Genomic DNA, 23,188 nt, shown 5'->3' with positions numbered 1-23,188 from the left:
TACTGTGATAGTGCAGATGTAGAAGAAAAGAACTAGAACTTGGTCATCCTTCGCTACATCACTTTGGATCTGCTTCTGGGTGTACTTCTAGGAATACTTATTAACAATAGATTCTCACCATGCCCAGTTTCCAGACAGTGTGCCCGACTCATGCATCTGCATTAGCATGCAATCAATTTTCTAGTAGTCAGTCACAGTAGAAAGTTAACTTCTGTAAAAATACAACTCATTAAAGGCACAACCAAATAGCCAAGTACAGGTCAAAGGGTTGATTTTACGATTGTGCAGCCTTGCCCGCTGGGAGTGCACATCAGGAAATTGCACGCGCGCAGCCCATAACTTTCCATCCATTTGGAAAAGCTTCCCTCAAACAGCAACATTATCATTTTGATGCTTTAAAATCTCCTGCTCTTTTAACATTCGAAATGACTAATATGGCAGATTACACATTTTTTGGAGTCTGTGCTTCTGCCAGGGAGCTCCGCCCTCTGGCAGAGCAGGTTGGCAATTCGGGAGCATGAAATTGAACGGATGGAAAGTCATGGGTACTGCATATCTGAAGTTTCAATAGATGCTTGTGGAGGGCGATACCCCCTGGGGAAACAGAAGCTTGGACATTACCCTCTTAGTACATAAGTGACATTTAAGTAGTAGAAAATTTGAAATGAAAAGCAAACACATGATCAATTTGGAAAAGAGCAAAATCCTCCAGAAACATCACCATCAAAAATCCAATATGATTCTTGAAACCCATCAATGAATCTCAATATATTCCCATTTGTCTGGACAGATCAGAGGATGGTTTAGGTGATGGTGTGTAAAAGCATGATCTGTCTGACATAATTGTCATTAGATCTTGCCATGGCTTTACATCATGAGCCAGAAGAGTTCAATTCTGGACCAGCAAGATTTTGTTTTACTTTTGAACTTAGAAAATAAAACCTAGGGTTTTCTGACATATCAGGAGAGATAATTTTGTTGAAAAAGAATACGCTATGTTTGACAAATTATTATACTTTTGCCATATGTTGGATACCCGACGTCGGTTTAATACCTCCTCTTGCTGAGCTTAGTCGTGTGGAGGATCACAGGTGCAAATCTACAGAGCCTTCTTTGCTGCAGGAGCATCTCATCAGAATTCCTACAGAATGCATAGCATGGACTGATCACACAAGGGGAGGGGGGCAGGGTATGTTTTGAGGAGACTATTGAAGGCGGGAAAGATGGAGCAAGGCAGAGAGGTTTTGGGAGAGAATTCCAGAGAGCAGAACTGTGATGAATGAAGACATTGCCACCATTGGTGGAACAGAGTGAAGGGGGAACATACAGTAGTGGAGACTCGGCACAGCGGAGGGTCTGAGCTGGGAATTAGGGCTGAAAGTGGTTGCAGTGGTAGAGTGGGGTATGGACATGTTGTCGAGGAACACGTTTCATGTTGGCAATTGATATTTTTTGAAGAACATTGAGAAGTAAAATTGCCTCTTTACTGATCAGTAAAGAGGCAATGACAGTAACTGGGTGAACAGAAGTTGAGGTTACTTAGGTACTTTAGTTCCTTGTAGAAGTGGTGTGTGATGTTTGCAGAACTGTTTTAAAAGCATTTCTAATCCCATTATTGTACGTCGATAGAAATATAACCTGCAGTTGATTACAGAGACATTGGGCAGGATTTTCATTGGGCCGTGGAGGCGGGATTGGAGGCGTGTGGGGGGTTAAAATCCCGAAATCAGGGGGGGCATGAACCCATCCCGCCCCCAACCTGCCTCCATGCCAGTTTCAAAGGAGGCGGGTACCCGCCCCGCACTGGGACCCGCCTCCCCGAGGCGGGAAGGGGATTAGTGCCAATTAACTGCCTGTTAACAGGTAGTTTTTAACCTAATCCCTATTTTTAATGTTGAAGTGTGGGATTCCCGATGGCTCCAAACCATGCCAAGTTAGAGGAGGCGGACCGTCGGGATGAAGGGCTTGGAGGGGTCGAGATGTCTGGTGTTCAGGTGAGTGATGTGTGCATGAGTGCAAAGGTAAGTGTGTTTGGTGTGTGTAAAGTGTTTAAAGAAGTTTTACGTACCTTTACAGCCTTCCTTCCTTCAGGTCTTGGGAGTCCCTCATCTCACTGGCACAGAAAGCAGAATGGCTGCGAGCTGACAAAAATTGCAGCATTCAGCTTTCTGTTCTGGGGAGATCTCTAAATCATCCTGAGAGGAAGGAATTAACTTAGAATACAGATTGTCAGTGTTTGACAGCTTCAAACAGCTGTGAAACGCTGATGTTTCATCTGTCAAAAGGTCTTGACAGATGAAATATCAATCTGTGACGTCACCTGTTGCCGGGTGGCCCTTAATTGGTCTGCTGAGCCCGCTGGGCGTGCTCAACAAGGTCAATCAAGTCAAAATTGCATGGGTTAGCTAGAACCCGATGGAGGCGGGACTACAACCCCAAAGGTTGTAGTCCCACCTCCTACCCGACTCCTCAATGAAAATCCAGCCCATTGTCCCCAGCAATCTCTGCAGGGGTTCTCCTGATCTCCTGCCATATCTTTGGCCATTTCCGCCCTTTCTCCGGGGTTCCTGCTGATCTTCCGCCAAGGTCACGACGGGAGATTGGGGAACCCCCAAAGAAATTCTATCCTTGTATGTCTAACATGAATTGTGCAGAGGAATAATGGGAACCTCAGTTAATACACCACAGTAAACTTACTGAAGGGTTCAGGTAATGTCATAAATTCGAAGATTGAATAATAAGCAGTTTATAAATCAATTGAGATTACAGCTGCTTATTCATTGCAATACATACTACTTTTTATGACATATATATATACACACACAGACACACAAGTCCATGGGGATGCTTTATTCTTTTAATGTCCTACCTTTGGCCAGCAGCAGCTGTTATGGCTGATGTCAATGGGCGGTGCATTCTATGTCACTGATGCGGCACAATGCTCAAATTGAAGGGCTAATGATGATGACATAAATCAGCATGGCTTTATTGAGTGACAACCAAGAGCAGATGATGAAATTACAAAATAATATGGTGGGTATATATACTAGCTGGAGTGCCCGGCGGTGCCGAGGCTTTTTCGAGGGCATGTTGTTGTTGGAAGAGAGAGAGAGAGCGTGACTGGGGGGGGGGGGGAGAGAGAGAGAGCGACTGGGGGGGAAGAGGGGGGGAAGGGGAGGGGGGAGGTGGGGGGGAGGGGGGAGGGGGAGGGAGGGAGGGGGGAGGGGGGAGGGAGGGAAAGGGGAGGGAGGAGGGAGAGGGGGGGAGGAGGGAGAGGGGAGGGGGGGAGGGGGGGAGGGGGGAGGGAGGAGGGAGAGGGGGGAGGGGTGGGGCGAGGGGAGGGGGGAGGGGAGGGAGGGGGAGGGGAGGGAGGGGGGAGGAGGGGGAGGGAGGGAGGAGAGACGGGGAGGGAGGGAGAGGGGGGAGAGAGGTGGGGAGGGAGGGGAGGGAGAGAGGGGGAGGGAGAGGGGGGGAGGGAGAGGGGGGGAGGGAGGGGGGAGAGAGAGGGAGGGGGGAGAGAGAGGGAGGGGGGAGAGAGAGGGAGGGGGGAGAGAGAGGGAGGGGGGGAGAGAGAGGGAGGGGGGGGTGAGAGAGGGAGGGAGGGGGAAGGAGAGAGGGAAGGAGGAAGAAACCGGGCAGCCCAGACTAAAGATAAATATAATAAGTCATAGTCATAGAGTCATAGAGTTTTACAGCACAGAAAGAGGCCCTTCGGCCCATCGTGTCCGCGCCGCCCATCCACCCCTGTCCTGTCTAATCCCATTTTCCAGCATTTGGTCCATAGCCTTGTATGCAATGGCATTTCAAGTGCTCATCCAAATGCTTCTTGAATGTTGTGAGGGTTCCTGCCTCTACCACCCTTTCAGGCAGTGAGTTCCAGATTCCAACCACCCTCTGGGTGAAAAAGTTCCTCCTCAAATCCCCTCTAAATCTCCTGCCCCTTACCCTGAATCTATGCCCCCTTGTTATTGACCCCCCTACTAAGGGGAAAAGTTCCTCTTTATCTACCCTATCTATGCCCCTCATCATTTTGTACACCTCAATCAGGTCCCTCCTCAGCCTTCTTTGCTCCAAGGAAAACAACCCCAGCCTGTTTAGTCTTTCTTCATAGCTGAGGCGCTCCATCCCAGGTAACATCCTGGTGAATCTTCTCTGCACCCTCTCCAAAGCAATCACATCCTTCCTATAGTGAGGCGACCAGAACTGCACACAGTACTCCAGCTGTGGCCTCACCAGCGTTTTGTACAGCTCCATCATAACCTCCCTGCTCTTATATTCTATGCCTCGGCTAATGAAGGCAAGTATCCCATATGCCTTTTTAACCACCTTATCTACCTGTTCCGCTGCCTTCAGAGATCTATGTACATGTACACCAAGGTCCCTCTGACCCTCTGTACTTCCTAGGGTCCTACCACTCATTGTGTATTCCCTTGCCTTATTTGTCCGTCCAAAATGCATCACCTCGCACTTTTCAGGGTTAAATTCCATTTGCCACTTTTCCGCCCATCTGACCAACCCATTTATATCGTCCTGTAGCCTGAGGCTTTCCTCCTCGCAATTTACCACCCCACCAATTTTCGTGTCATCTGCGAACTTACTGATCATACCTTTTACATTCTCATCCAAATCATTTATGTCGATCACAAACAACAAGGGACCCAGCACCGATCCCTGAGGTACCCCACTGGACACAGGCTTCCAGTCACAAAAGCATCCTTCGACCATCACCCTCTGCCTCCTGCCACTCAGCCAGTTTAGGATCCAACGCGCCATGGCACCCTGGATCCCATGGGCTCTTACCTTCTTGACCAGTCTCCTATGCGGGACTTTGTCAAAAGCTTTACTGAAGTCCATGTAAACCACATCCACAGCATTTCCCTCATCCACCCCCCTAGTCACCCCCTCGAAAAATTCAATCAGATTTGTCAGACATGATTTACCCTTGACAAAGCCATGCTGACTATCCCCGATTAATCCTTGCCTCTCCAAGTGGAGACTAATTTTGTCCCTCAGAATTTTTTCCAATAATTTCCCTACCACAGATGTTAGGCTCACTGGCCTGTAATTCCCTGGTTTATCCCTGCTACCCTTCTTGTATAATGGTACTACATTAGCTGTTCTCCAGTCCTCTGGTACATCCCCTGTGGCCAGAGAGGTTCTGAAAATTTGTGTCAGAGCCCCTGCAATCTCCTCCTTTGCCTCCCACAGCAGCCTGGGATACATCTCGTCCGGGCCTGGGGATTTATCCACTTTTTGGCCTGCTAAAACCGCTAGCACCTCCTCCCTCTCGATGCTAATATGTTCAAGTATGTCACAGTCCCCTTGCCCGATTTCTATGTCTGCATCGTCTCTCTCCATAGTGAACACAGATGCAAAAAATTCATTTAAAACCCCGCCTACATCATCTGGCTCTACACACAGATTGCCACTTTGGTCCCTAATGGGCCCTACCCTTTCCCTGGTTATCCTCTTGCCCTTAATATACTTATAAAACATCTTAGGATTTTCCTTTATTTTGCTCGCCAGTGTTATTTCATGGCCCCTCCTCGCCCTCCTAATTTCTTTTTTAAGTATGCCCCTGCACTTTTTATACTCCTCTAGGGCTTCTTCCGTCTTTAGTGGTGTGACAATCAAAAGGATCAGGAAGCAAATTGGGTTCTGAAATATTTTTTAAAACAGAAAACATTAGAAACAAAAATCAGAAGGTAAATAAAGGAAAGAAGGAAAGCAATGTGCCAGCAGAAGAGAAAATAAGGAGGTGAGAAAGAGGGTCACAGATATACTACAGAACAGGTGTGAAGGGATTAAAGGATTTACTCACTGGTCAAGGCAATTCATATGTTAATATTTTCATTGGATCGATGATCGAGTAATTCACACCAAGGCGAGTGTGAACAGACTAATGTACATTCGCTTGTTCAATCATTTTAGTTATGGTTGGCTGGGATGCTTCTATAAAGAAAGCTTTATGATTATGGCATTGTTAAATGGGTCTTAGTGCTTGGATATAAGCATGGGCACACAAACAGAAGTGGTTTGGGGATTTTTGCATTACTATAACAAGTTACACTGCAAACAATTAATGATAAAGGAGATTCACTGCATTTTGTAGCTGAAATGGATCCATTAGATAATGTCCATTGTATACAGTTTGTGTTGGCACTATGACAATAGCACTCACTCCTTGGGCATAAGACAATAGGGAGTCATTTCACCGATGCAACATTGAAGAAATATTAGCCTCTGCCACAGGTAGTCCCCACAGCCAAATTAATAATAAATAAAATTACTGTTCTGTTGAATATTGGTCTTGATTTTCCTGGCTGGCTGAGGAGCGCAGTTGCTGGTCTGATAGGGTTGCCAACTGTGCTTGGACATATTCCTGGAGGTTCCAACCGCCCCGCTCCCGCACTCCCGCCATTGGTCACCTGATACATCCATCCTCATGGCGCACCGCCTTCCCACGCCATTTGGAAAGCGAACAGACTCTTAGTTAGCTGACTGGATGTTCCGTCACTGTCAGTCAAACAGCCGTCACCACCCCCCCCCCCGACCTCCAATATTTTTACAGCTAATAAATGAAAGAGTCCAAAGAAATTGTCTGCAGCAGTGTCCTGGAGATTAATCTTTAATTCCTGGAGACGCCAGGATAATCCTGAACAATGTTCCCTAATAGCTGCGTGGCTGCACAACTCTCTGCAGGTCCCGCACAGCTGGCTTTTGAAAAGAAAAACCGCGCATGTGTGGAATTTTGAATGGCCCGCGTGGGCCCAAAAAAAATTTGTGGGTACATTGGTTGGCGACCCTATGGTCTGAGAAGCCTGCACTGCAGACCTGGACACTAGATACGGAGTCTTCAGGCTGCTGTTGTGGAACAGCAACCGGAAGGCACCAAGGCCCAGAGATCCTATGGGACACTCAAAAGAATGTCTGACCTTGTCTTTATGGTCCTATTCATCTTTTTGCCAGTCCCCCTCAGGCCCACCAAGCTGATGGAGTCCTGGCACAAGGCCCACCGCCAGGCTCTTGGGATGTCTCCTATATCTGGACTGCAATGACAGGAAATCGAGGTGAAAGGCCTGTGTTGTCTGCATAAATTATTATTTACCATTTTACTCTGCCTTTAAAGGGGGCAGAGACCCAGGGTAATGGATGTCTGCCCCCACCACCCCCTACCTCATCTGTTTTGACCTTTGTGCCTGAGTAACAGGCTCCTTCTAAGGGAAATGGTGGGGAAAATCTGTCCTATGGGGCTGGATTTTGCCAGCCCCGGGGAGGCGGGTTTGGAGGTGGGACTGCTGGGAAAATGGCAGAATTTGGGGGCGGGTGCCTAACCCGCCTCTGTGCCATCTTGCCAGGAGGCGGGTAGCCGTCCCGCACCGGGTCCCATCTCCTTGGAGACGGGAAGGGATTACAACCACTTAACTGCCTGTTAACAGCTAGTTAACAGGCAGATAAGAGGATTATCCCCATTTTGCCCACACAAGTGCGGGCTTCACGTAGGCTTCGAAACCCGCCAGGGTCACCGAGGTGAGTAGTGGGTCTGTGGGGGTCGGAGGGATGCAAAAGTGTGGTGTGAAGGTAAGTGATGGGTACAAGTGTGGAGAGGTGAGTATGTGAGGTGAGTGTAAAGTGATAGAAAATGTTTACTTACCTTTGTTTCTTCCTGCAGGCTTCAATCAGTGTGTATGCGAAGAGTCTCGCACCTCACCGGCAGAGATGACAAATGACTGCTGCATTCTCCAATGCAACAACCATCTAATTTCTGCAAAAGAAAGAGGTTTGATGAGGTCATCAAACTACAGAGAATGTCACTGTTTGACAGCTTCACAGAGCTGTCAAATGATGACAATTCATCTGTCAAAAATTTTTGACAGATGAAACGTCATACATTGACGTTCTCTGTAACCGGCTTCCCCTTAATTGGCCTGCTAAGCCTGTTGGGTGGACTTAACAAGGTCAATCAAGGGAAAATAGCGTGGGTGGGCCAGAAGCTGATGGAGGCAGGACTGAAACCCGACAAGTGGGAGTCCCGCCTCCAAAAGCTCCCCATTGGCAAAATCTAGCCCATGATGTTTATCCAATTGTTGGGCCTGATATAAAGTATTCACAATGCTGTCACTCATTCTTTCTCAGCTGGGCCTGAGTTTTGCTCAGTGCTGTGTTCAATCGACCCTGCCATGTATCTCCTACTTAGTCTGTCTAACTGCCTTTTCATTCACTTCAGAGATAAGTGATGATTCACTGAAGTATAAAATAAAACTAATAATCATGTGTTTATTACTTGCCAGCAGTTCTACCCCCCACCCCCCCATCCCGTGCTCCCCCTCCCCCCAGTTCCATATGGTGTTGCAGAATGAACCTAAACATCAACATCAACATCACACTATTCCCAGAAAAGCACAGACATATGTCTACTTTGTTCCAAACTGATTAGACACCCACACACTGCTGTGAATGAACCACAGAGATGGTTATGGGTCAAAATAACGGCTCTGCCAGTGCAATCCTGAAACGGGGTGTTGAAAGTCAGGACGCTTGATTTAGGGCGATAAAGCACTATAATTCACAGTAGTGGAATATTACTTACCGGTTTGATCCATGAGGCAAGCCTCAGATAATCAAAGGGTTCACTATAGAATAATCACCCTGCACCAATGACCACCTGATACTCATGTTCACGTGAGGAACTAATGTGGTGCCCAGCAGTGACTGGTATTTCACACTACTTTGGAACACATGGGTCAACTGGTGTGATGCCCAATCCTTATCTGTTTCCAAGCGGCAGGAGCCAAATATTAGAAAGAGCTATGAAAAGAACTTTTTAAAATCAGTGCAAAATATTAAATCATCCTCATTTTCTAATTCAATTGCACTCATAAGAAGAGCCAACACTTTATATTTTTACCCCTTGTCTTCGTTCCATTGCTCAGTTATAGCGCAAGCAGAATTTCAGGCTTCTTCCAAAGCACTTTTACATTTGGTGCTTCTGTAGTTTGGGTTGTGGAAGTGCTACATTCATGTGCCAGCCTCGTGTGCATGTTAATAAAACCGGCTTCCTTATTTCGATGGCAGAATTGCAGATCCACAAAAATGTGGGTCTGTGATTCTGCCGTAGAACCACAGGCATTTACAGCACAGAAGGAAGCCATTTGTCCCATCCTATCTGCTGTGGCTGTTTGCTGGAAGAATCCAAAACTAATCCCACTGCCCTGTTCACTCTCCATAGCCCTGTGTCTTCCTCTGCTTTAAATATTTATCCAATATTTCCTTAAACTGTCAATGGTCTCTACCTCAACCACTTCCTGTGGCAAAGTATTCCATGCTCTAATAACACTCCTGAGTAAAGGCATTCTCCCTAAACTCTCTCCTCACTCCCTTAGTGAGAATTTCAAGTTGATGACTCCTCATCACTGACTCCCCAGCCAGAGGAACTCGTCTTTCTCTATGTACCCTAGTAAAACCATGCATAATTTAAAAACCTCCATTAGTTCTGTTCCAGCGGAAATAGTCCTTTTCCTATGTCCCAATCCAAATCATCTTTATAACAGAGAACAAAGGTGGACCTAGCACTGGACCCTGAGGTATACTACTGTCAACCCTTCTCCAATTTGAGCAACACTGTCAGCTTTGACTCTCGTTTCTGGGTCAGAAGGTGGTGTGGGTTCAAGATCCACTCTAACGACTTGAGCACAGAATCTAAGTTGGCACTTCTGTGCAGTATTAAGAGAGTGCTGCACTGTCGGAGGTGCCATCATTCGGATCAGATGTTAATCTGAGGCCGCGTCTGCCCTCACAAATGGCTGTTAAAGATCCCATGGCACTATTCAGAGAAGAGCAGAAGAATGCTCCCGGTGTCTTGGCCAATATTTCTCCCTCAACCAACACCTATTTCATTGCTGTTTGTGGGATCTTGCTCTGCTGGCACGTTTCCTAAATTACAACAGTGACTAGACTTCAAAAGTTCTTAATTGGGTGTAAAGCACTTTGGAACATCCTGAGGTTGTGAAAGGTGCTATATAAATGCAAGTCTTTCTTCTTTTGTTGATAACATTTATTTATCCTACCTCTTTGTTAACGATGTATCAACCAACTTTCTACCCACACCGCTACATTTCCTCGTATACTGTACATATGAATTTTTGTAATAAGCCTCCTATGTGACACCTTATCGAATGCCTTCTCAAAATCCATATACACCACAGCTACTGCATTGCCCTTATCTATTTAATTAGTCACCCTTCAATAAACTACTACATTTTTCAAACAAAACTTAACTTTCATTAAACAAATCCTGCCAGATGTCCTTGATTAGCCCATGCATTTCTAAATGATCACTAATTTTATCTTGAATTATGGATCTGAGAGTTTGCCCATAACTAATTTTAAACCAACAGGGCTGTAATTACTTTAATCCTTCTTTCCCTTCTTGAACAGAAGTGTTACATTGGCAACTCTCCTGTCCTCTGGCACAACTTGCATATCTAAGGACGATTGAGCAATTGTGGTTACAGCTTCTGCTATCTCCTGTCTTATTTCTTTCAACAGCCTAGGGTGCATGCCGTCAAGATAAGGGAGCCAGTTTTAGCGATATAAAGGCGTGGAGCTGCCACAATTCCAACTGCGGAAGCACCAAATGATGCTCAGAGTTGCAAGCCAGAGGCCCGAGGAATTGCCCAGCTTCTGCTTGGCACCACTCCCACTGGCAGAGCCAAGATCAGTAACTCAGCATGGCAGCTAACCATTCATTCAAATGAGATTTCAATTCTGAACATATCATTTTCTTTTGGATCAATTGTGAGCTTGATAAGCTGGCATTACCACAGCTTGAATATAGTCGAACACATTAAATCAGATCATTTGATAAATAAGCACTTTTCTCACATAAAGATGCTGTCTAACAAATGATACAAGGTGCGATTAAGCTCCTAAACGGATAACAGTGTTAAGTGGATAAAACAGCTTTTCGCGGAAGTTATGTGCTTAACGGTTTTTGTCAGTCACAATTAGGAAACGCCAATTCTATTCTAGTTTTCTTGATGTGTTCAGCCAGTCTGCCTCTTGAGGATTTAGCACTTAACAAATTGCAACACAGACAAAAATAAAATGCCGGAGAGATGAAGCATATGCCGACAAGATTCAGTAAAAATACCAAACCCAAGTTGGAGTTGCTAATGTGGGTTTGGTGTCTTCTGAAGTGCCAGCTGGATGGATGCTAATTATTCTACCCCTGCAGGGCATCACCACTTCCAGATAAATCATTGTCTTCGCACATATTAGCAACGAGTCCGCTTGAAACAGCTGACAATATTTCCGTCACAACTGCCTAGTTCAATCTTTAAAAAAAAAGTTGGCACGAGAGATAAGTTTCACTTTGGTCGCCCATATTCTAACAGACAGAAATATCAACAAGACTTATTTGGTTCAAGACTGCTACAGAACCTTGCACACAGTACAGCCAGCATGTTGAAGTGATGGCTGTGAATTGCTGTTATCAAAATATTTGCAATGACACACATATTTAAATAAATTGCCATAATAAATGGGTAGGAGCTTTCATGAAAGAACATACCTATTAAAGCGAAGACATAAAAATGGAGCTATTAGTCTAATGGATTCAGTGTTGCACTTGAAGCAATTACTTAAACACACATATCATTTAACCTGTATCACTGTGGTACAAGCTTTATGGAGAGCAGGAGCTTCCAGTCATCAAAGGATATATTTGTCTCATCAAAGTGAAAGGTGGTAGTGCCCGAAACTGGGACACTTGTTTAATTTTTGGTGCATAGTGTGAGTATTGAAGACTCCCAGGCTGGCTATAATATGGCCACTGGCCAGCTACTTAGGAAAAGCCCATTTACATTGCCCCAGCAACGTGTTTGAACCCCAACCTCAGCAGAGCATTCCTCGCCTGCATCCCTGCACATTTTTCAACCAATTACCCTCGAGTGAGATTCAAATTTGTTCGCAATTGTGGACAGTTTATATTGTGAGTGGGGTCCACCTAAACTCATTTTGTGTAGATACGAGGGCTTTTCTTTTCCTCATCTATCATCTCCCCTGCTCTCCTGAGAGGCATGTAGTCCTTGTTGGGACACTGGTCGCTTGCAAAGTGACAACTATTATATGCAGCGAGTGTCAGCAGGCTATTTTACTGCAGAGGCCATCACGGCTGACCCCTATTCTGTCCTCACCTGTACCGGTAACCTTCCTGGCTGGTATGGTCCAGCTGCTCACTGGTAAACTCACCGAGCCATCAGGAAGAGCTGGTGTAGGACACTTATAATAGTTAGAGAACGGAGACGTTCATACCATCAGCCTGGGATGGATTTAAATCCAGGTGTAAGAGGTTAAGGGATAATGTGTTAACCTACATTCCCACAGATTCCCCATGCACGTAATATAATAAGCACCTGAATCACCCCTTTTGGTCAGTGAATTCTGCCAGTGAGTAGCTGAGCCACACAGACTAGGAAATAACCAGGTTTCTCAGGCTGTGTTAAGTTAGTTGACCTCAGCCAGAGCAATGGGAGGAGTGCTACAATTGGCCTCAGCAGCTCTGTGTTAAGGAGGGAAAATCCATTAGACTTCCTGCTGGTGCCTGAACTGGTTGATGACTTTGCATTGTGTACATTCCATTAATATTTGGAACGAAGTAGAAGAAAGCACTTGTTCAAAAGGCTGAAAGAGTTTCTAGAATCTAAGATGGCTGAAGTACTGATTTCTGGCGATTATTCAGCGACTTCCACTGAAATGTGCATGTGGGGCTGTCCGGTGAGGACATAATCTGGGTTCTGATAGCCTCTGCGGTGAAATAGCCAGCTGAAATTCATATATGAATAATGGTCATCTGGATGAAATATCAGAGAACAACTATTGTCTAATGAACTAAGCAAGGAGTTGCTGGCTTCTGGAGAGGAGAGGAGAAAATCAGCAAAAAGAAACCCATGAATAGTACCAGGAAATATTAGGGTAATATTTTGGAGTTTCTGCTCCCAGATTCTGGATCGGGGAATTAGCTGTGGAGGTCAGTGTATCTGATTTTCACCCATTCCCATTTCCTGGTAACCAATTCTAATAACTAGAATATCAGGATGAAAATGTATCCTCGGTTTAACCAGCAGTAGAGGAAAGCCACTGTTACAATGATCAGAATTGTATCCTAATGGCACTAATATCAACTCCCCAAAGTCAAGAAAATCCTGCAAAGAGATGCAATTTTCATTGATAAGGTACATAACATACCTACAGCGAAGTAATTCTCATTCTCTAAATGACGGCCTCCTCCGTATACCATGCATGAGCGTGGCTGCAAGCTGGTACCTTAAGACAGATGATGCAACCTGATGTTTTTTGAATGTGCACTGGAATGCATACCATACTGTATGTGCACGTGCTCACTGCCACAATCACTCAGTCCTGATTTGACTATTGTGTGATAATCTAAAACATAGCTTTAATGACAACACAATTAAAATACATAAAACACAACAGAAGAGCTACCCTAGCTTCTATTCTCAACCAACTAACTTTAATGCTAAATAAATATATCCTAAAGTGGCTGTGAGGATTGTGGAGCATCTTTTGCCTTGCTGCTAAAACTGTCTCGTGCCTATTTTCTATGGGAGTTTCATCAGGAGAGAGAAAAGGTGTGAGAAAGTATGGCTGCCACAAGTCTAACTCTTTGCTTAAATCTGTTCACTTGTACTGCAACTGAAATGTTTTTTTTAAACTTCATCTATTTTACGCCTGTATATGATCATGACAAGCAAAAATGAAGTTTTAAAACTGCATACACAATTACTCCCTTTGGAGATTGTTTTATTTTACAGTGCCTGATGATACAACTTTCACGGACTTCTCTAATTCTTTGAAGAAACCAATCCCTTTTAAACAGTCTTATTCTCCTATGCCACCTGAAAATACTGGCTTGCTTTGCTACGTACTATCCATGAAGGAAGGAATGCTAGAAGCAGTCAGTTCTGAAATCAGTGGATCAAATTCACTTCAAACTCACCAGCATTACTGACAAGTAAGTTGAAACAAAGAAGTGCATTTTGAGGCAAAGATGAACCTGAGAAGGTTGACTAATGGCAACCTGGGTTTTACATCAATGATGTTGAAAGGAGCTCCAGGGAGGAATGACATTGTATTTTTTTTAATGCGTTTTTGTGGGATGTGGGTGTCGCTGGCAAGGCCAGCATTTATTGCCCATCCCTAGTTGCCCTTGAGAAGGTGGTGGTGAGCCGCCTTCTTGAACCGCTGTAGTCCGTGTGGTGAAGGTACTCCCACAATGCTGTCAGGGAGGGAGTTCCAGGATTTTGGCCCAGCGACGATGAAGGACCGACGATATACTTCTAAGTCAGGATGGTGTGTGACTTGGAGGGGAACTTGGAGTTGGTGGTGTTCCCATGTGCCCGCTGCCCTTGTCCTTCTAGGTGGAAGAGGTCACGGGTTTGGGAGATGCTGCCGAAGAAGCCTTGGCAAGTTGCTGCAGTGCATCTTGTAGATGGTACACACTGTAGCCACAGTACACCAGTGGTGGAGAGAATGAATATTTAAGGTGATGGATGGGGTGCCAATCAAGCAGGCTGCCTTGTCCTGGATGGTGTCAAGCTTCTTGAGTGTTGTTGGAGCTGCACTCATCCAGGCAAGTGGAGAGTATTCCATCACACTCCTTACTTGTGCCTTGTAGATGGTGGAAAGGCTTTGGGGAGTCAGGAGGTGCAACACTCGCCGCAGAATACCTAGCCTCTGACCTGCTCTTGTTGCCACAGTATTTGTCTGACTGGTCCAGTTAAGTTTCTGGTCAATGGTGACCCCCCAGGATGTTGATGGTGGGGGATTCGGCGATGGTAATGCCGTTGAATGTCAAGGGGAGGTAGTTAGACTTTCGCTTGTTGGAGATAGTCATTGCCTGGCACTTTTGTGGCGCAAATGTTAGCTTCCACTCATCAGCCCAAGCCTGAATGTTGTCCAGGACTTGTTGCATGCGGGCATGGACTGCTTCATTATCTGAGGAGTTGTGAATGGCGCTAAACACTGTGCAGTCATCAGCGAACATCCCCATTTCTAACCTTATGTTGGAGGGACGGTCATTGATGAAGCAACTGAAGATGGTTGGGCCTAGGACACTGCCCTGAGGAACTCCTGCAGCGATGTCCTGGGGCTGTGATGATTGACCTTAAACCACCACAACCATCTTCCTTTGTGTTAGGTATGACTCCAGCCAGTGGAGAGTTTTCCCCTCGATTCCCATTGACTTCAGTTTTACTAGGGCTCCTTGATGCCACACACTGTCAAATGTGCCTTGATGCCAAGGGCAGTCACTCTCACCTCACCTCTGGAATTCGGCTCCTTTGTACATGTTTGAACCAAGGCTGTAATGAGTTGGGAGCCGAGTGGTCTTGGTCTTGTGGGATCGCTTAGCCCTGTCTATCGCATGCTGCGTCCGCTTTTTAGCATGCATGTAGTCCTGTGTTGCAGCTTCCCCAGGTTGGCACCTCATTTTTAGGTACGCCTGGTGCTGCTCCTGGCATGCTCTTCTACACTCCTTATTGAACCAGGGTTGGTCCCCTGGCTTGATGGTAATGGTAAAGTGAGGGATATGCCGGGCCATGAGGTTACAGATTGTGCTGGAGTACAATTCTGCTGCTGCTGATGGCCCACATTGCCTCATGGATGCCCAGTTTTGAGCTGCTAGATCTATTCTGAATCTAGCCCATTTACCACAGTGGTAGTGCCACACAACACGATGGAGGGTGTCCTCAGTGTGAAGACGGGACTTCGCATCCACAATGATTGTGTAGTGGTTCCTGTTACCAACACCGTCATGGACAGATGCATCTGCGACAGGTTGTTTGGTGAGGACAAGGTTAAATAGGTTTTTCCCTTGTGTTGGTTCTCTCACCACCTGTCACAGGCCCAGACTGGCAGCTATGTCCTTCAGGACTCGTCAGCTCGGTCAGTAGCGGTGCTACCGAGCCACTCTTGGTGATGGACTTTGAAGTCCCCCACCCAGAGTACATTCTGTGCCCTTGCTACTCTCGGTGCTTCTTCCAAGTGGTGTTCAACATGGAAGAGTACCAATTCATCAGCTGAGGGAGAGCGGTAGCTGGTAATCAGCAGGAGGTTTCCTTGCCCAGGCTTGACCTGAAGCCATGAGACTTCATGGGGTCCGGAGTCAATGTTGAGGACTCCCTGGGCCACTCCTTCCCGACTGTATACCACTGTGCCGCCACCCCTGGTGGGTCTGTCCTGCTGGTGGGACAGGACATACCCAGGGATGGTGATGGAGGAGCTTGGGACATTGGCTGAAAGGTATGATTCTGTGAGTATGACTATGTCAGGCTGTTGCTTGACAGCTCTCCCAATTTTGGCACAAGTCCCCAGATGTTGGTGAGGATGACTTTGCAGGGTCGACTGGGCTGGGTGTGCCATTGCCGTGTCCCTAGCCAGTGCCGAGGTCGATGCCGGGTGGTCCGTCCGTTTTCATTCTTATTCTTGTGTTTCACAATGGTTTGTTACAACTGAGTGGCTTGCTAGAGGGCAATTAAGAGTCAACCAGATTGCTGTGGGTCTGGAGTCACATATAGGCCAGACCAGGTAAGGACGGCAGATTTCCTTCCCTAAAGGACATTAGTGAACCAGATGGGTTTTTACAAAAATCTGATAGTTTCATGGTTACCATTACTGATACTAGCTATTTATTCCAGATTTATTTAATTAACTGAATTTAAATTCCCCAGCTGCCGTGGTGGGATTTGAACTCACATCTCCGGATCATTAGTCCAGCCCTCTGGATTACTAGCCAGTGACATTTCTGGGCCTTCCCAATGAGATAGAAGGCTCAGATACTGTGATATTCATCTCAGACTGGATCTGGAAAATTCAGAATTGTGTTTGCTAAAATGCCCCTTATGGTGAATAGACTTGTACTTAATAAATACATGGACATTGCTCCAAGTAGCAAATTTACTGCTATTCCCATGGTGAAATGCTTTAATCTAGCTCTTTTAGTTATAACCACCTTAACAGGATATCCTTTGACAGCATCAGGCAGAAATACTGGACAACTCTACAAGCATCACAGCAGAGCACCCACCCCACTTCTGTCCTTTGAGTGTTAGGAAAGAACAATAAAAGTGATTTCCAAAATCAGCTAGAACTCCAAAAACCAACATAGGTCAGAATGGAGGAGCAGGCCAGTGAAAGCACTACATTATCTCAATAACTGGTGTTAAAGAGAGACGTCATTAAGCTCTACAACTCAGTGACCCTCCTGGTAGAAATTAGTGGCTTCTTTAAAACAGCTGTTTTAGGGAACAAGCAGCAATAACTTAAAAGAGGGACAATATATGTGAGCTTATGAAAAATTATCTTCAGCTGCCACTGAGACTAAAAGATATACAAGAAAATCCGCTATTCCATACTTCTTCCAGACAATGAAAGGACGTTGAAGATAAGTACAATGCCTGTGAATTTTTTGTGTTCCATCAGATATCAGTGCTTCAGTCATCTTAGAGTTTTGAAACTTTTGGGTGGTAATTCCCGTTAAATTCAATGGAAGTGAAAATTGGGAGAGACGTGAAACGGGCTGCTGATTCACACCGTGGCACAAAGTCAAAATGACCCCCTTGGTGTTTTGAGGAAATGCTCTGTTGTACCTCTTTGGAACTTTTAATGGGATGTAAATGATCTAAAGTAATGAACATGTTCAGGCATAGGCAAAAGCAAATTGAAATCAATTTTAAAGCCAAGGTTTGAAACATAGACATTTTCATTGATATTACCAGAAACATGCAACTAAATTACTGATTCTTGTGTCCGTCTGTTAAAAAACAATCTATTGTGAAAATCATCTGTTTCACCATTTACGTGGCAAAACATCAGTAGCCAAATGCCAGTGCTGGGGGAAAAATAACATCAGAGAGATAGCATGGTCCAGTGCACAGGATATGAAAAAGTAGTCAATCGCACAGTGAGATGACATGATGTGCTGTTCAAAGGGACTGTATTCAGATCATTCCCCATGATATGTCGACGATATGGTCAAAACATGCAGCAAGATTAGGGAGATGGTCAATGAATGATTTGAGCAGCTCAAATCCAGTCCAGATGGACAAGATGGAAAGCTTCTCTTGGGTTAAGTGCCATTGGCTCCTGAAGTGCGGGTCTAATGCAGCCTCCGACAACCCAAAGTAAATTTGCTGGATTCCCTAAAGCCTGCAACTGGGAAATCCCGGTAGAAAATGGGTCTTCCTGGCTGCTGGCCTTACCAAATCCAACATTTACTTCGGGCTTACCATCAGCTGCATGAGACCTTCAAGGCAGGAACCTGTGACACTAACATGCGTCTCGTAAAATATACTATCAGCTAAAGTCTCATCTCTCCCATGACTGCTGACAGGCTGCTGAATAAAACAGGTGCATATTGTTGGTGTAAAGCAGGCATGCATTTCCTGCTGGCTTCTTACATACAGGACACCAGGAACAGTTAGATGCTGTAATAGGTAAGATGATAGAGTCGGTGTACTGGAAGGATGAGATCAAATGTGCTGATGTGCCTTCTTCATCCAAACCTATCCCGTGACCTTGTGATATGTTCCATGCGGTTGATACTGAGACCAAACAACAAATAGATGTCAATCGATGAAAATGTGTTTTCTCTCTCTAATATGGGAGCCAAAAAAGTTACCTTTCTAATATTTAGCCACACCTTTGAAAGGTGGGTCAATTCAATCTCAACAGTGAAATCCATTAGACTAACATGCCAGTGTGTGACTCGGCAAGATTAAAGTGAAGGAAATGAGTATGAGAAAAGATGATATGAAAGAGATGCCTTACTCACTTAACACCACTGACAGAGATGAATTATTTAAAAACATTATGGACAATCTAGTTCCTACACTCAATATACCACAGAGTCATTCTGTACCAATGGAACACCAGTTTTGGTATCCATGTTACATACACAATAAGCTGGAAATCGTACAGTGCTATAGTGTCCTGTGAGGAGAGCTGCACACAAGTTTGCTCCTGATTGCTCATTATCTGCAGGGAACCACCATGAAAAGAAAATAATAAAATTAAAAAACAGTTACTGATGTAACACAGCCTCAGTTCTGGAAGCAAGTCACTGAAAAGCATCCCTACACACATAACAGAGGAGGGTCAGTAAGGAAATTCATGTCAACATTTAACACCATGCAGGACACCGGGTCTCCAAATGCTACTTATCCCTCTCAAGAAAATATCCCTTGTGTTCTTTCTCAGCTTGCCTTGCAAGGGTAGATACTTACATCAAACAAATGTTCTATATACATTTCCTCATTGACCTTGTCCCGGAGTATGTCCTGGTTCTGCCGTACAAATGTGATGTAGGTGTCTGCTAGGTCCATTCCAGGTTGCTAGAATGAAATAGATAAAAAGAAATGTCTCATCAATGTGAGTTATTTTGTTAGATCTCTTTTTGCATTCCTCATTTTCCTACTTTTTCTCTGGATGGGGAAAACTCAACTCACTTCAGTTTCCATCATCCATGTGAGAAGGTCCAGGCCATGGATTTCTCCACAATCACCACCTTCATAACAGGCAAAAAGCAGACATAACATTGAGATGCCAACAGCATAATTTTCTTGCTCCTGGCAATGTATGCTCTACTGTTTCAAGGTGCTTCACCCGATGCCCTTGTTGAAAACTGAAGAACGGTGAACTGTGGCAAGGGAATGTGCTGGAGTGGTGACCCCAAGAATCCACCCTGTGCCGATGCAGATGGCAGTAATGCTCTTCACCACAGTAATGCTGGGCAGAATCTATGACAGGAAGTTGTAATCACAAGATTGTAGGGCTGACTCTCCAATTGGGTGTGGCCAGCGAGGTGTGCTGTTTGCAGGAAATTCTAGTTTGGAACTCCTGGGCCTGCCGTCCTCGATTTTCCATCTGTTCAAATGAATGGATAGAAAATCAGAGGCAGCGGACACCCGATTTCCCGATAATTGCCCTCATACGGCCAATGGAGAATGGAGGTAAACATAGGAAAATTGTTAGAATTTCCTACGCAGGATTACTCCACTTCACTGCTCAAGTCATTATTAAAATAAGTTCCCCACCTTCCTATTAATATCTATGCCTTAACTACTTTGATACACATTGCTGCGGTTAATGTGAGCAAAAACGTCAGTGTGAGTGTAAAACACGATACTTGCAGCAACTTTATCACTCATGTTAGCAACTGGAGGGAAAGGTCTCCCTTTGAGTGAAAATGGAAGAACCACTTCAATATGAGTAGTTTTCTTCCATCGACGTCTTCAGGAGTTCTTGTATGCCTCATGAAATGTTGAAATTACCAGAACAAAACTATTGACACTGAAGGGAATGAAAAACTTCTAATTCTTGGAACATGAATGGCAACTGACTGGCTACCTAGGAGATGGTTGGAAAAGAAAGAAAGAACTTGCATTTATATGTAGTGCTTTATCCCATCCTCAGGATGTCCCAAAGCACTTCAAAGCCAATGAGGTACTTTTTAAATGTAGTTTAAAAACAATTTCCCGAGCTGCACTCCACGCAAGTACTGCTCTCGGCCAGAAGTGCGGGATTACGGAATCACCACAATTTATATAGTAAATTTGTAGGACAGTCTAGTGCATACAGTGGTAGTCTGTGGATTCTTGAGTGATATCCAACAGTTTGTGATGGACATTACAAAGAATGTCACTGAAGGTTACATGGCTGGGGTTGGGGGGTAGATTGAACATCCTTTTCCCACCTAATGGTGAGCAGCTACCAGATTTATTGGCTTGTAATTTCCGATAGGAGGCTTCCTGCGTGCGGATGCCTCCTGTCGGGAAAAAATCTACGCCCTTACCTGAGGGCTCCCGAGGTCGGGCCATTTCCGATCCTGGGCCTTTCCTGTGCGCGCCGCAGAGGCCCAGGTATCCCAGGGGAGCAGGCGGTTCGCAAACGTCCCTGGGATCACGTGGGCCAGGCGAGCCAATGGGAGAAGGGAATCCCTCTTCATACTTTTGACAGATAGACCTGTCAAAAGTATGAATGGGGATCACAGAAAAAAGACATCAAAACATTAAATACGTTTTTAAAATGAGTTAAAATTACATTAAATTAAATATTTTAAACAAAAATTAAATTTTTTGAAAAAAAAATTAAAGTTTTTTACGGGGCTAAAAATAAATTTACCTATTTTTAAAAAGTATTTTTAAATTATAAATGAGTGAAACTTTTTTTTAACTTTTTTAAACTCTTATGCTGGTAAAAGCAGGCCTGTTTTTACCAGGCGTAAGATTTTTAAGGGATTTCAGCGGGCGGAGGTTCTGCAGAAAGCGGAAATTTCCGCCCGCAGAGGCCCTTCTCTAGGGCAGGCGTCCGATCTGACAGGCATTCTTGACAGGTCGGAAATGCCGGTTTTCAGCGCATGCCTGAAACCGGCACTTGCGAGGTCCCTGCGGGTGTGTACACAGCTCGTACACACCCTTAGGGATCGGAAATTACGGGCCATTGAGCTGCGTGAGGCAGGTGGGTGATGGAGATACACCCACAGTGGCACTTGTGCCTGCCTGCCCAAACAAATCCCACGGCCCCTGAAAACTCTGACGGACTCAACACTGAAGGGTGCCAGTGGGCTCGATCAAGGTGGTTACGCTGGGATCACACTCTGATGGTTTTTAGGACCATAATGTTGAGCATGCAGGAGAAGTGCATTCCCACAACCAGCAGGCTCAGACTAATTAGGTGTTACACTTAAAATGACTTCTTCAAAATCCAGTGGGGAGAAAGGGTTCACTGAGATGAATATAAGAACATGCAGAAATGTGTTAAAAGGGTGAACAGATAGTCAAAGGGAGACCTAGAAAAAACACAAGACACTAAGAAATTCTTGCAACACTATAACTGCAAGAAACCAGTCAGAGAAGAGGTGAGAAGCATAAAAGATCCAAATGGACTCAAAATAGAGGACCACAGGATAGTAAACATGCTGAATGATTACTTCAGGTATTATCTCCAAGTATTCAGAGCAACATGCCCTCCCCAAACAGAGATAACCTAAGCAAAGTCATGATTTTGATATATATGAGATGGAACTCCTGGGCAGCTAAAAGAGGTCAAAACCAATAAGTAATTTAGGGATTGAAGGCATTGCACCCAGACTTCTGAGAGAGACTAAGGAGGAGAATTGTGAGGCATGAATAGTCATTATGAGTATTAGATATAGGACAACATGGTATCTATATTCAAAAAGAATGACAAATCAGACTCTGCCAACTACAGCTCCATTACAGCTTACATAAATCCTGGGTAAAATAACTGAATTGATTATCAGGTGGAAATTTGAAGATGTAATAATAACTTAATTAACAGCAATAAATATGGATTCAGAAGGTGAAGAATCTGCCTGACTTAGACTTCTTTTGAGGAAATTACAGCCCAAATAGCAACTGTTTTATCGGCCACATTAATCCCAGTCACCCAAAACTAGGCCATTTTTAAAGTGGGCTGAAGTTAGGCACTTTGAACTTCATTTGCCAAATCTCATCCCAAATCGATCGACAGATTTTCTGTGTTTTTTTTAAATAAATGCCGACAGAATCTATTTTCTTCTCTTCACTGCTCATCTACCTGTCGCAGTAAGGAGACATATGGGAGTTTCACACCTTGAGAATAGATTTTCTCATACAGTCTGCAGTCTTGAGACAGTAACTAATTATTATACACAACTTGGATGGATTCACTGCAGCAGCTGGTGACATTCACCAATTAGAATTGCAGTTCTTTAAAACAATTTCTTCTATATTGCAACTTGCAAAGGGTAATTATTTATAATGAATGGCTAAGAGATATAGTTCTTATTAGTGCTCATCTTGAACAACTGTCATGTTCTCTGGTTTGTCAGAAGGTGCTGAGGTACTAGGAAAGGAAGCAAACAATTTTTTCATTATTAGCACCATTAAACTTCATAGCTCAGCTCATCAGACTACACAAGTCATCTTTTATATTAAATTAAAATGAAGAGGAAACAAATTGCTTTCTCACACTGAGTTAGCGCTTATTGAAAAAAATACCACAAACAACTTGAACTTTGATCTCGAATCTATCATCTTATTTTGAAGAGTTAATGTGTGAATGTCCACCGGAATAATCAGTACAAATGTTTTTACCAAATGGAATC

General features: G+C 44.6%; 1 protein-coding gene across 12 annotated transcripts in view; it reads right to left on the bottom strand.

The window, feature by feature from the left end:
• The window catches only part of cadps2 (Ca++-dependent secretion activator 2), a 983,842-nt gene that overhangs the window by 34,799 nt on the left and 925,855 nt on the right, over positions 1–23,188 (bottom strand). For all 12 annotated transcript variants that reach the window (XM_086008788.1, XM_086008791.1, XM_086008779.1 and 9 more), the window contains one exon: positions 19,305–19,412. In XM_086008788.1, coding sequence (XP_085864914.1) covers positions 19,305–19,412 — 108 coding nt within the window. The remainder of the gene's footprint in view (positions 1–19,304; positions 19,413–23,188) is intronic.

The sequence above is a fragment of the Somniosus microcephalus genome, chromosome 16, assembly GCF_052327205.1.
Source record: "Somniosus microcephalus isolate GS21.2 chromosome 16, FLI_Smic_1.0, whole genome shotgun sequence".
NCBI lineage: Eukaryota > Metazoa > Chordata > Chondrichthyes > Squaliformes > Somniosidae > Somniosus > Somniosus microcephalus.
This window is presented reverse-complemented; position numbering and strand designations above follow the sequence as displayed.